The sequence below is a fragment of the Zerene cesonia genome, chromosome 17 (assembly GCF_012273895.1).
Source record: "Zerene cesonia ecotype Mississippi chromosome 17, Zerene_cesonia_1.1, whole genome shotgun sequence".
Lineage (NCBI taxonomy): Eukaryota > Metazoa > Arthropoda > Insecta > Lepidoptera > Pieridae > Zerene > Zerene cesonia.
Window position 1 is genome coordinate 5,888,831 of NC_052118.1, and position 12,837 is coordinate 5,901,667.

Below are 12,837 nucleotides of genomic sequence, written 5' to 3' on the forward strand. Positions count from 1 at the left end.
GGGGGGTTAAAAAATGCTAAAAAAAGATCACGTGATTAATGGACAACCCCTAACAATATTTTACCATACTCCGTATTTCCAGAACTATGTGCCATTGATAGTCACTCAATTAGTGAGATTTTTTAAATAAATATGAATCTATTGTTCAAATGAGTGTTTTATTGAGATTTGCATTACTATTAAAAGATTAATAAAATTAATTGGTTAACAAATTGGTGTGATATTTGTAATAATTAGATACGATTCTATATGTACCTAAGCACTATTCAATGTGTCCTTGAGTTGAGTGAACAATTATAATGTTTTTTTATTTTATTTTATAACTCACAGCTAATTTTACAGAAACTAATTAGCTAGTTAAATATAAGTGACGAAAACAAAGACAATATATAGAGAATAAAAACATGACTTTTAATGCTTAAAAGCAAACGGGAATCGAAACTGATAATCCTACTAATATGTAGGATTATCTATTAATACGTATATTATATTATGCGAACGTTTGTAAGGATGTGTGTGCATTTGTTGCTCTTTCACGCAAAAAAAACCACTGAACCGATTGCAATGAAATTTGGCATGTAGATAGCTGAACAACTGGAATAACATATAGGCAGCATTTTACCCCGATATCCCAACGAGATACGGACTTACATGGGTGAAACCGCGGGGCGCAGCTAGTACGTTATAAAGCAATCGCAGAATTAAACCCAAATCAAGTCTATGTGCATGTGTGTGTGTCGAAATCATGTATTATGATGTAATTTGTTTTATTCGTAGGAGGTCGAGCGTACGATTTTCCTTAATACGGAGCATCGTTAAATTTAAACCTCATTAAATTTTATGTGGTCGCTTTTAAACTTTGTGCAGGATATTTTTTTGTCAAGTACATCACAAACAAAAATCCTGTTTTATTATTAAGTTATTATCAAATACAAAGCATAATAGAAAGAAAATTTTATATCGAGATTAAAACGTCATGAACGTGTAACAAAATAATCTTCAATCGATATTTGTTTATAAATTAATATTAAAATCCCTTTTTTGAGATGGAAACCGCTTTTGAAACATTTCTTGGACCCTATTTATTTGTAAAGGATGCGATGACTCAAGCAGATTTGCAAGATATCTATACGCCTTCTTGGGATTACTTTGCAAGTCTTTTATAAGAGGGAAAACCAGTATCATCACTACTTAAGGATATTAAAATCCCTTCTATTCGTATTTAAGACGCTTGTTTTTTTGCTAACTTGCTTGAAATAAGTAAAAGCATTTATTGCATACTCTTTTATCTTTTCAGTTCCTACTATTTTTATAGCTTTGTTTGGTTGAATATATTAATAAAATATCAAGGTACAATACGACTGTTGTACTTCGAGACTCCATATTAAAATGTTCCAAAGATCTCTGTCTGTGTCATAATTTTGTAAAATTTAAATGTGAAATCTAGGAAGTTTATAGAATCGTGTCAATATATCAATTCGAAGAGCAATTATCATTTATATAACTTAACTAGCTTTCCTCTCGCGGCTCTGCACGAGCAGTCCGACGGCCTAAGTATATATGTTACAAAATAAAACCAATTGATATAATACCTATTTCTATACTAATGCGTATTGTAGTTTTATTGTTTGTGTATGGAAGGGTTTATTGCCAAAACAACTTTTATTAATACGACCTGATTCAAACTTCATCCTCATCAAGTTTTAGTGTGAGTTAGGAGGGTTTCCTTTTGAAATAATTTTGCGGCGAAAGACAACAAATTTGTGGCGCAATTTATTATAGGTCGTATGATTTGCCCCATCCCCAGACATACTGCAGGCGTAGATAAAGGTCGGGTAATCAAACAGAGAAACACCATATACAATGTTATCGCTTTTTAATAATCGTAAGCAGTTAAAGGGATAATTACAGTCCTTGGTCTTGGAGGCTCTGAGCTTCATTGAAACCAGTCTACAAGGGCGTTACTACAAACTCAACAGTCAAGAAGATTCTTCGTAGTCTTCATCAAAAGTTTTATCTTCAGGGAAATATAATAATGCATGCAACAAAACAATTTAAGCTTTCATTATATTCTTTTCATTTCACGACATTCAAATTTATCAAACATATAATCGACTTCCATTGCTATTTAGAGAAGTAGCACAATAAACACTGCAATCAGTTTCTAATGAGCAATAATCACCTAAAATATTTTTAACAACAATTGAACCGACTTCAAAAGCCAATCAAACTTGAAAATAAATTAATATAATTACTCTATTAGCAGTGGTGGTTTATTGGTGAGGACCTCGAACTCCAAAATCGATAAGTCGGGGTTCGAGACCAGGCTAGCGTACAGGAATTTTTTTTTTTCTATTTATCTGCACATGTGGATTACATCACCACTGCTCGAAACGGTGAAGGAAAACATCGTGAGGAAACCGGCATGTCTGAGAACCGGCACGTCGTAGAACTTGGCCAACCCGCATTTGGCCAGCATGGTGGATTATGGCCTTAACCCTTATAGGAGGTTTGTGTCCCAGCAGTGGGACGATATATGGGCTGATGATGATGATGATGATAACTCTATTATCTATTTGAAGTTGGTAGATACTCCCTCCTTACTACATAGTATCACAAGTAGTAACCTACTACATACCTGTCTACTGACTACTTGGTTTAGTTGATCACAATAATCAGATATTGTGAAGATATCTATAACTATAAGAATACCTAGTAACAATACTATTTATGATAAACTTAGGCTTAAAATGATTAAAATGTTCTAGGTAATACGAATTACATCTGATTAAATAGACTTTACAAGTTATCTGGGTTTTTGTTCTTCCTGAAACGATCAAACCTGACACTCGATAAGACGTTATCATTATCGTTTGGTTGGGAATTTATCTATCCATTAACTGATTATCAGGAATGATTAATTCATTTAATCATGAATTAATTAACATTCTTCTCTTATTGAATGCTGCGCCATAAGATGTAAAAGTTATAAAGTTGCCTGAGGATTCAATTGAATGTGGTTTTTTATCTCTATGTATTGGGTAAATTCTTAAATAAGGATATGTAGATTATTTGATTTTATTTATGACCAGCGCCCCGTCACAGCTTCGCTTGAGGTAGATATATAGGTGGCTTATAACACTCAGGGATATACGGAACTGTGAAAGACTTTTTGAAATGGTATAGTAGTTCCTGAGGTTATTGCGTTCAAACAAACATACAAACAAACTCTTCAACTTTATTATTAGTTTAGATTGAGACATAACATTGATACTTGTAAATTGTACTATTAGTAATATAATATAAGGATTTGACAACACCAAACAAGGAAATATTTTGCTGTATTAATGGTTATATTAAAAAATAACAATATTGCTGTGTATTTTCATATTTTTTAAATCAATACAAGATTTTATGTAAATAATTTAATGAATCCAAGCAGCATTGTATAGAAGAAAAGGCTTCCTGTACATGTGTTTGTATAAAGTCTTGATCCTAGAATAGAAACATAAGTTTATATATTACTTTTTCACAGTTGGTTGCCTGGAAGAGATCACTCTTTAGTGATAAGGCCGCCTGCTGTGCTGGTTTAGTTTTAAGATACTTATTTTAAGGATGCGTTGTGTATGCCAGCACAATAAAGTGTAAATAAATAAAGTAACGAGTAAATCGATTTGTATTTTTTATACAACACTCATATTAAATTAAATCAAAGTCCTACGATCATTATAAGCTCTCACGATAATTGAAATCAATCTTTGGAGCAATAATGAGTCACTCAGTCGAGTATATGCAGGCAGAATACTTCCAAGATCTTAATACGATATTACTAATAACAAAACTGGTTTACTGTGCAATGCAGTGAAGGCCATTTGATGGACGAAATGAAAAGGTGATAAAAATAAATGTGTATATGATATTGGTAGCAGATGGTGATATTTGTTTTTGGTTACTTTTAATTCTATGTAATTCTGGCTTTAAATATTCTATTTAGTAAAACGTTACTGTCTGCTACTAGTTCAGGCGTTATATCGTACTTATCAGGCTGATATTGAACCCTCAGTGAATTTATATCACATATTTATTAAACATCAAATTCGCCTTAGATTTTGCATGAACGTTTAGATAGTTTGATACATATTAAACGGACAAGCAGTTGTATCAAATTAATTAGTTTTTTCAATAATCTTGATTCATTAATTGCAAAAAATATCATAGTATTATTTGACGATATGAATATGCTCTTCTTAGTCTTTAAGTGAGCTAGTTGACCCAGGGTCCAGGCCGAAATAAGGTCTTATCCCCCTATGAGATGCTTTATGTTTATATAGATTATGATAGAGCGTTCCAATGGTCTGATGTTAGTTATTCAACACGTAACTCGAGCGGCCACCCGCTGCCTCGTAAATCAAACTCTCCATTCGCTATTCGCTTATGCATTATACAATTTTATTTGTACGAGTTCGTTGAATAGGTAATAAACTATGGCAGGTGAAACGTTCTGCGTCCGAATGTGCGTTGAATTTGAATTGTACGCAAATATTCAGATGGAAAAATATTGGATACACAAATCTACTTCACGAAACTAAAGTGATACAATAAATTTATTTTATCGTATTGGCAAAAACACGAGATTTATGCAATGTGAAAGTTATGTCATCTCAATTCTATGATTCTAAGCCGTCGATGGCGTTAAGTATAAAATTACAAATTTTGATGAATACATGTCATAACATGCATATATCTTATTTCAATGCACGTTAAAAAGTATCTGTAATAGAAATTCGGATATTATGATCCAAAAGGGTAGACGTTTTAATTATGAAATTCCTTTGATGCTCACACTGCGTTTCCGACATATTTCATTAAGCGGCAATATTATTATCAAAGGATGCTTTGGATTTTACTATTATCAGAATGGATAAACGATAAAATATCACGCGAATCAATTAATTAATAAGTTCCATGATTCTGCATATAAGAATTATTTGAAAACAACAACAGACCTGATTATGGTTATAAATTTTGCTAACCGTAATTGTGGATCAAAATTAACTATCCTTTTTCCCAAGCGGTTGGAATCACTGAGGTGAGTTTGTATTGCGAGCTTTTCTGATGAGATGTTACAATGATGAATAAATAATATTTGAGTAGTCATGAATTAAATTATAACGGGGCTATAAATAAACACCCAAAGTGTTTATGCCCTCTTTGCAAGGACCATACATAAGGTCAGTAGATAGGTGTTAAAACTTTATATTTCTATTAAACATTTTAGCTTACATTAGTAAGCCGGATATAATAAAAACATGTAATTTTTTATGAGATTACAAACAATCAGCGTAATATAAAACTATTTGACTGTATCATTTAATCATTTCTAAGAACGATACGTGCTAGAATATATAACGAGGTTAAATATTAATCATAAGAATAGATAACGATTCTTGTTGACCGGTTGGAAGTTGTGACTGATAAGCGAATTGTGTTCTCTGAGTCTATTCATATAATATGACGCGATCGTTCTTGCATATAGTAGTCTTTAGTATTTTTGTTCAATTTTTGTTATGTGTGAATTCGTTTCCATTTTCATCACAGGATTTTGTTAGTATTTTCGCTAATCCTCTTAAAGATATTCTTGGACTATCATCACATTTTAAACCAAACGCAGAAAGTGTAATTGAGAAAAATAAACGGAATAGTGACCCGGATGATAAATCTGATACAAGTATGATTGATGTGCCTCCAAACATTGTTTCATGTGAAGCTGGAAAGGTGAAAGATAGACTCGGAGTGTGCAGAAGTCCTTTTTGATATTGAGTAATAAATTTACATTTCCCATTGTATGTATTCCGCAGTTTGCTAACTACGATTCATTAAAATGGACGTAAAATTTGCAATAGTATTAGCAGTTTTAGTTTTGGGTGTTATTATATCAGTAGAATCAGGAGTTGTATTTAATTTCCACGATAAAATACGAATGGCTACTTCAACCACTACAGAAAGCGTCGATGCAAGCCAAATTATAAGAGTGCCGGACTTAGATTGTCCCGATGGCTACAGACGTGATCGTTATGGAAACTGTAGACAAAAGTTATAAAGGTTGGTGTTACGATTATTTTAACGTATTTTATAATTAAATGACTACAAATTCATGTACATATTTCTGATTTCAGCTCCAGTAAAAGTTCTAATAAGTATGGGCTAAGTATTACGTTAAATTACCTACTACAGTAAAATTGTTATTGGAAACGACTGCTTGAACGTATTATCGCTTTCATTACTCCGAGGTTAAAAGGTCACGTACATATCTTTATTTAATTGGGTAAATTAACCACAGTTGCCAGTAATATAGTGGACTTATTTGCGACGAATATTTGTGATTATAATGAAGCGATTCAATTTATTATTTTGTCTCTGTCTTATTTTTTGCTGTGCATTATCGAATGCAGGGCTCTTAAGAGATATCGCCGAATCACTACATGAAAAATCTCACAAAATAAGAGATGATATAAGAGGAGTGTTACATCCGAACAAGGAAGGCCCGCGCAACGAAATAACTACCAGCACAACTTCGGCTGCACCACAACCAGAAGTAAATACAATTGAAAAAGTGTCTACAAGTGAAATGCCAATTGTTTTTCCAAATACAGATACAGAAACAATCAAATATAGTACTGTGAAATCAGATGTTATAGAATCTCCTTCGACTGTTGTATCTATTAGCACAACGGAAAAAAAAGACGGTCGTGAAAACTTTGGGGGTGGGTGTTCCACGGGATTCAAGAGAACTGCTGATGGAAGGTGCTTACCGACTTTTTAATAACTTGTTAATGCTAAACAAACTGATGTCTTGTTAATAATAAACAATAAGATAATATGGTCTATTTTAATATCTGCATATATTCCAGTATTTGAAACATGTTATCCTCAAAAACTTTATGCAAAAATACTACCTTCTGGCTATCTCTGCATATTTTTGCAACTTACCTACTACTTCCTAGTTATTATACATGTATATTTTTTTATCTGTACAAATAAAAAAAACAATAAATTAAAGTTTCTAACGTTCCATGTCTGTAAGAGGTAATATTTGTAAGTATCTATTAAACCGATCATAAATGTTCTCTCACTAGCAGTAGGCTACACTGTTCAGAGATAATATAGGTAATTTTGTAACCTCTGTTCAATCTGGGCAAAGCCGGGGCAAACGATTAGTCTTCCATATACAGGAACCGATTTTGTTAGTACATTGTTTCTTTCTACCAAGGTCGCTTTTGATTTATATATGACTTTTATAACACTTATTACTAAGTTATACATTATATTTTACAAAGAAACAACATTAAGCCAATCATATATCTATCTATATAATTTTATTTTCTACATACTTACATTTATTTTTGTGTAGAAAGGAAAAGATTTTGCATTTGCGCTCATTTAGTTTTTGATTTACTTGAGTATTTTTATTCCCTTAATTAGGCTGGTTAGGTTAACTGTATTAATGTAAAGAACTTATGTCAATAGATATGGATTGAAGCAGTTAATATAAAACATGGAAACAGTATTTGTAGGCCATACGACTGTTGCCTTGTTACTACTCCTTTTCTGACTCTCTTTTGAATTTCGTTTGAAAATAAGAAAAAATAAACATTTCATAAAATCAAAATGTATGCTATATGCAAAATTGGGCTAGCTATAAATTGAGATAGAGAGATTGGAGAAATATTGAATCATTTAATTTGTATTAGCATAAAGTGGATAACTATTCTGAAATCTGAATGCATGGCCTGGTTTTCGATGCTCTCACACACTGGAACTTACATGGAGAGTTGATAACAGTTAAAATGGATGTAAAACATTTCTGAGTTATAAATTAACGGTAAGTGATGATTTAAATAAAAATTAATATTGATTTTTAATTTTTTAATGTATAAATATATATACATACATAATTTATCTAAACATTATATTGCTATGAGTAACTTTTACAAAAGTAAGTGAAATAATGTGATTAAAATATATTACAAGAAAGTAACTTTAATAATATTATAGTTATCACTTTTATAATATTAATAAATGTGAATATTAAATATTTTTAATTTATAAACTACATTGAATTTAATTTAATAAATATAGGAAACCTACGTTTTGATACGTTTTTAGAAAATCAAAACACTCTATTTGAGACCATAATCTGCTAAACAATCATAAATGGATAGTCCTAAATGACATTTTTTCTTCACTTGGAGTATAGTAAATATAGTAAAGTGAACTTGGATCTATAGTTGAAAATTCAAAATGAACCTAATACTTAAAAATTGTTAATAGCGACCTTGATAGTCTTGGCCTTGGCGATGATTAAATCCCTTTGGATTATAGTTTTGTTGGCCATTATAGCGTTTGTTGTTATTTGGATAGTTGTTGTAGGAGGGATCTGGATTTATATTGATTCCATCTTGAGTGACAAGTAAAGTAGATTTTTGTCCGTTCTTTGATTTACTCGATAGTAGAACAGTATCGGGCCTACCAGGTCTTTGGTTTACCGTAATAAAACTGTTACCTTTTGAGCTTGGGTACTGTTGTCCTCGGTTGTAGTTGTACTGATCATTATCATAATCGTCTCCATGACTAGTGTATCCCACTATGTACGAAGGTTCGCTGTCTGATATAGATACAACGTTTGTGTTTTTTCGACCATTTCCAATAGAAAAATGTTGATTTCCTGGTAATCTGGGCTAAAAATTATAAAATAATTGTTTAACTTATGTGACTTAAAAGTGCAACTGTATGGTAAGTAAAGGTTAAACTTTATTTCAACATTTTTATAATAAACGGTAAATTAAAAACTTCTGACCATGAGGTCCACTTTATTTAAAAACCTAAATCGAAAGTTTTACTTTTCTACAGGTACTAAGCTTGGCATACTTATTAATTATAGATGAGGTCTACAGTATTTATTTAATATGACCAAACACCTTTTTTTTTACTTTGTATAAAAATAAAAAAATTCCGATAACTATCTTTCCAAAATATAAAAAGTCAAGGACTTACTGTGTTCTGGCCATAGTAACCATCTTGTCCAGATTGACCGTAATTATTTCTGAAAAAAAAAGGAAGGTGAAATCAGACTATGATTATTCATTAAGGATAAACCATGTATTCGAGTACAATAAAAAATATATAAGAAGAGCAAACTTAAATCATGCATAAACCAGTTAACAACTATTGAGGATGTATTCATATTGACGTCACTCTTAGAGCCATTCGAAAATATCCAAGTTTTCCTCATGCTCAACTGCTCTTTTTACGTCTGATGATGAAATATTTCTTGCTTTCTTAAATAAAAACAATTAGAAAAATATGCCTTATGTTCTGAATTTTTAACCAGGAAGTCGATTATCTGATGATTATGTGACTGTACTTCTTTTAAAAATGTCATTATAAAATAGTTGAAACTTTTTTAAGTTTGCTCGTTAATCCTACCTGATGTTAGTATATATATCCCATCTCCCATGAACAGCATTAATCAATAACACAAGGCATCCACATAATAAAGACAAAAAATTGCACATTTTATGGGACGTTCGTAATCAAGGATTAGTAATGCGCGACTCAATAAGTCGCAATAAAATCAACCACTTTATGTATTAATTATTTAGTAATGTACTTCATACAGCTCTTTGCATTGGAACTTACATATACACATATTATTATAATTAGGAAGTGCAAAATATGGATGGCCTTATACTTTGATTTAAAATTTGAAGTATTATTTAATGAGCATTTTGATCATGGATGAATAAGTCTTTAAAAATTTTAAGCTTTCATAGCTATTCTAACACGCTCTTATTATGTTAATCTATATGCATGCTTGTTTGTATGTAACCGAATCCTTAAGACTCGATTAAGAAATATTTCAAACGAACAGACTTTATTCACTTATTAAACTTATCAGTCGGATCGGTGACAATACAACATTTTCATAAGTCCATCTTATTATCCAGATTTAGATTGCGATCATTAAATAATTTATTCATGCGCCTAAACTCTATGTAAGAGCAAATGGAATAATTCACTCAATTCTATCCTAAAAGCGTAATTTTCAGATTTTTTTAAACTAAGTATATATATTTATAATAATTTTACTTACACGTTTTGGTTTTCATTGTCATAGTATGAGGGCGATTGACCGTTACCATTTTCTCTTGCATATTCATCTGTAAGAAAATGAAATCATTGCTATAAAGTCATATTCAGATATGCTATTGTATTAGTAAAGCAAAAATATTCACAGCATCTTGAATATGTAAAATTTTTCTTATAAAGTCTTTATGACTCTATATAATTATTTTGGAATTGTAGTATTAACTTTGCTTGGCTACAATCCACTGGAAAAAATTAAAGGGAGGAACATTATTTAAATAAAGATGAATGATTATTTATAATCAGATGGTTCTTTTTTTTGGTAAATGAATTCTTTGTACACTAATAAAAAAACGAGGAATTTGTGTTTGTTCGAACGCATTAAGCTAGGACTCCTGGCCTGATTTCAAAAATTTCTTCACTGTTGTATATGTACGCAATCCAATCAAAAAATGAGTGCTATAGGCCATATATGTACTACAGGTGAAGCCGGGGCGGACCGCTAGTAAATAATGAATAAGATAGTTAGACTTTACTTGGATAGTGTGAATGAGGACTTTAATACAATGCAATGAAACATGTAGTTTGTTTATGACAACCTGGAACCTAGCGGAAGAATTAAAAACAAAGCAAAAGTATGACATAATATTCAATCAGATAGATAAATATATACAAAGATGTTAGAACAATTGCGTATGTATTTGTATGAATTTTACCACCATTTTAGTAGCCATCCCGTGATTATTATTGGATTGCCAAAAGTTAAATACTTGCCGTAATAGTAGGGATATTGCCTGACTTTACGACTAGATCCTGCATAATTGTTTAATTCACCGTAATTACCTTGGTCGTTTCCTTGGGCTGCCTTTGGTGATGATGCTAAGAAAAAGTACGAAATGGAAATATTCGGTTAAATATTAAATTTATAGAGATGCATATGACTGTAAGATATTTTTTGTATGTTGCTAATAACATTTACATTGGCATAAATTTAAAGCATACATTTGTTTTGCTCAAATATTAAGTATGTTCTTTTCAATTTAAGTCTTATGTTGTTGGTAATTATTATCACATTGTTACTGATTGACTTTTTCATTTACAAGATTTGTTTATTGTTTTGATAAATATTTTAATTCAACAACATTGACATTTATTAACTTTAAGTCTAATATTTGTGTTTTCTGTTAATAAATATAGAATACCTTTTTTTCCTCCAAGAACGCCAGCGGCGAATAATACGAAGAATAAAACAATACTACTCTTTAAAATCATTTTAAATATAACTATAGAGATTCAACTTTGAGACAAGTTTATTTAGTGGCGATATACCACACAATAAAAATTTCCTTATGGAAGTACTGTGTATGAAACCGGTTCGTTTATAGAGACGCTGCTTTTAAAAAACACCAATGTTGCCAGCAAATAATGCGTTGCCTGTATTTAAGCGGAATTATGCATTGCTTATCCTCTCTGTGCGTCAACAGTTATAATTATTTGTTACACTTAGTTGAAGTTAATAATAATTTTTTATAATAATAATTATATTCAGGCATCGTAAATACGTCAATATGAGATGATATTTCATACATTTTTATGTATATTTGTAATAAGCATTTATGTATTATGACTTTAGGAGAAGTAGTTTATGAGAAGACTTTATGTTATAAAAAAAAACTTAGACAAGAAACCTCTCAAAAAAATATAGATATCAGAAGGATTTTGATAAGATTGAATTTCATACAGGACAATAAAATAATGTTTTTCCCATAATTTGTTCCGAAAAACAAAAGTCTATTAGGTTAAGTCTAACATAATACAAATATGCTATGTAGCAACAGTGCAAGTCTACTGCTGAATAGGCATAGTAAAACATAGGAAATATGAACGACTGTGTGTATGATTGTAAGTGAATATGTCCATTATAAAACGGACAATAAAATCTTGGTACACAATACAGAAAGCGGCGACAATATCATACAGTGCGACAAATTGATAACACCTTCCGGCAGACACCGCACCGCAGCCATTCTGCTTGACGTTGAGACACCTGTCCCAAATAGACCCAGTGATCTTTATGGTTTAATTATATTTAACATTCTGATGTCGCGAATATTTAAATTAATTTTGTTTACTTTAAATTAATTTAATATATGAAAGTTGTAATTTTATTTAGGTAACATATTATTTTAGTTTATATTCAATCGATTTTCACATATTTGACTTTATTTGTAAAGATTGGATTCTGGTTGAAAAACCACGTAACCGTAAACTGTACTTGCTTTGTATTCAAAATTGTAGTTTTGTACAAGACAATGTTGTTTAGTGTTAAAATTTCTTATTCGTAACTGACAATTTTAAAGATTTCTTCGAATGCCGGTATTTAAACATTTTGCATTACACTATCAGAAAATCGTATCAAAAGGTACCGTCAATAACCAATAATCGTTGTAAATATAATGAGGACGATATTTGAGTTGTTGTATGATAATATTAGCTGCCACGCGCAACTTAACCCGTGTGGCCAAAGGAAATTTACAGTAAGTCTGTAAGTTTATCACTGTGATATTTTGAATAGAGCAGCATCTATCGGAATTTATATAACTAGTAATTCAAAATTCAATCAGTAGATATCATTTCCAAGGAGCTTCCGGATTGCCATGGAAATTAGACGGTTTACCGCCGTAAATATAA

The 12,837-nt window shown here is 31.1% G+C and overlaps 2 protein-coding genes across 7 annotated transcripts; one reads left to right on the plus strand and one right to left on the minus strand.

The window, feature by feature from the left end:
• Window positions 1-1,859: 1,859 nt before the first annotated feature.
• LOC119833251 (putative uncharacterized protein DDB_G0282133) lies at window positions 1,860-11,531 on the minus strand. Of its 6 annotated transcripts, none has more exons than XM_038357211.1 (6): window positions 11,349-11,531; window positions 10,921-11,025; window positions 10,154-10,220; window positions 9,055-9,103; window positions 8,564-8,738; window positions 1,860-2,017 (listed from the first exon to the last, which is right to left on the minus strand). In XM_038357211.1, exons 1-6 carry the CDS (start codon window positions 11,416-11,418, stop codon window positions 1,980-1,982), a joined length of 504 nt encoding a protein of 167 aa, XP_038213139.1. In that variant the 5' UTR covers window positions 11,419-11,531; the 3' UTR covers window positions 1,860-1,979. The 6 variants fall into 6 exon arrangements, with proteins under 6 accessions (XP_038213139.1, XP_038213138.1, XP_038213133.1 ...); XM_038357210.1 differs by lacking the exon at window positions 1,860-2,017 and adding an exon at window positions 3,411-3,495; XM_038357205.1 differs by lacking the exon at window positions 1,860-2,017 and having other exon boundaries at window positions 7,962-8,738; window positions 11,349-11,528.
• LOC119833252 (growth-blocking peptide, long form-like) lies at window positions 6,105-8,017 on the plus strand. Its single transcript, XM_038357212.1, has one exon. It carries the CDS (start codon window positions 6,389-6,391, stop codon window positions 6,821-6,823), a length of 435 nt encoding a protein of 144 aa, XP_038213140.1. The 5' UTR covers window positions 6,105-6,388; the 3' UTR covers window positions 6,824-8,017.
• Window positions 11,532-12,837: the final 1,306 nt, after the last annotated feature.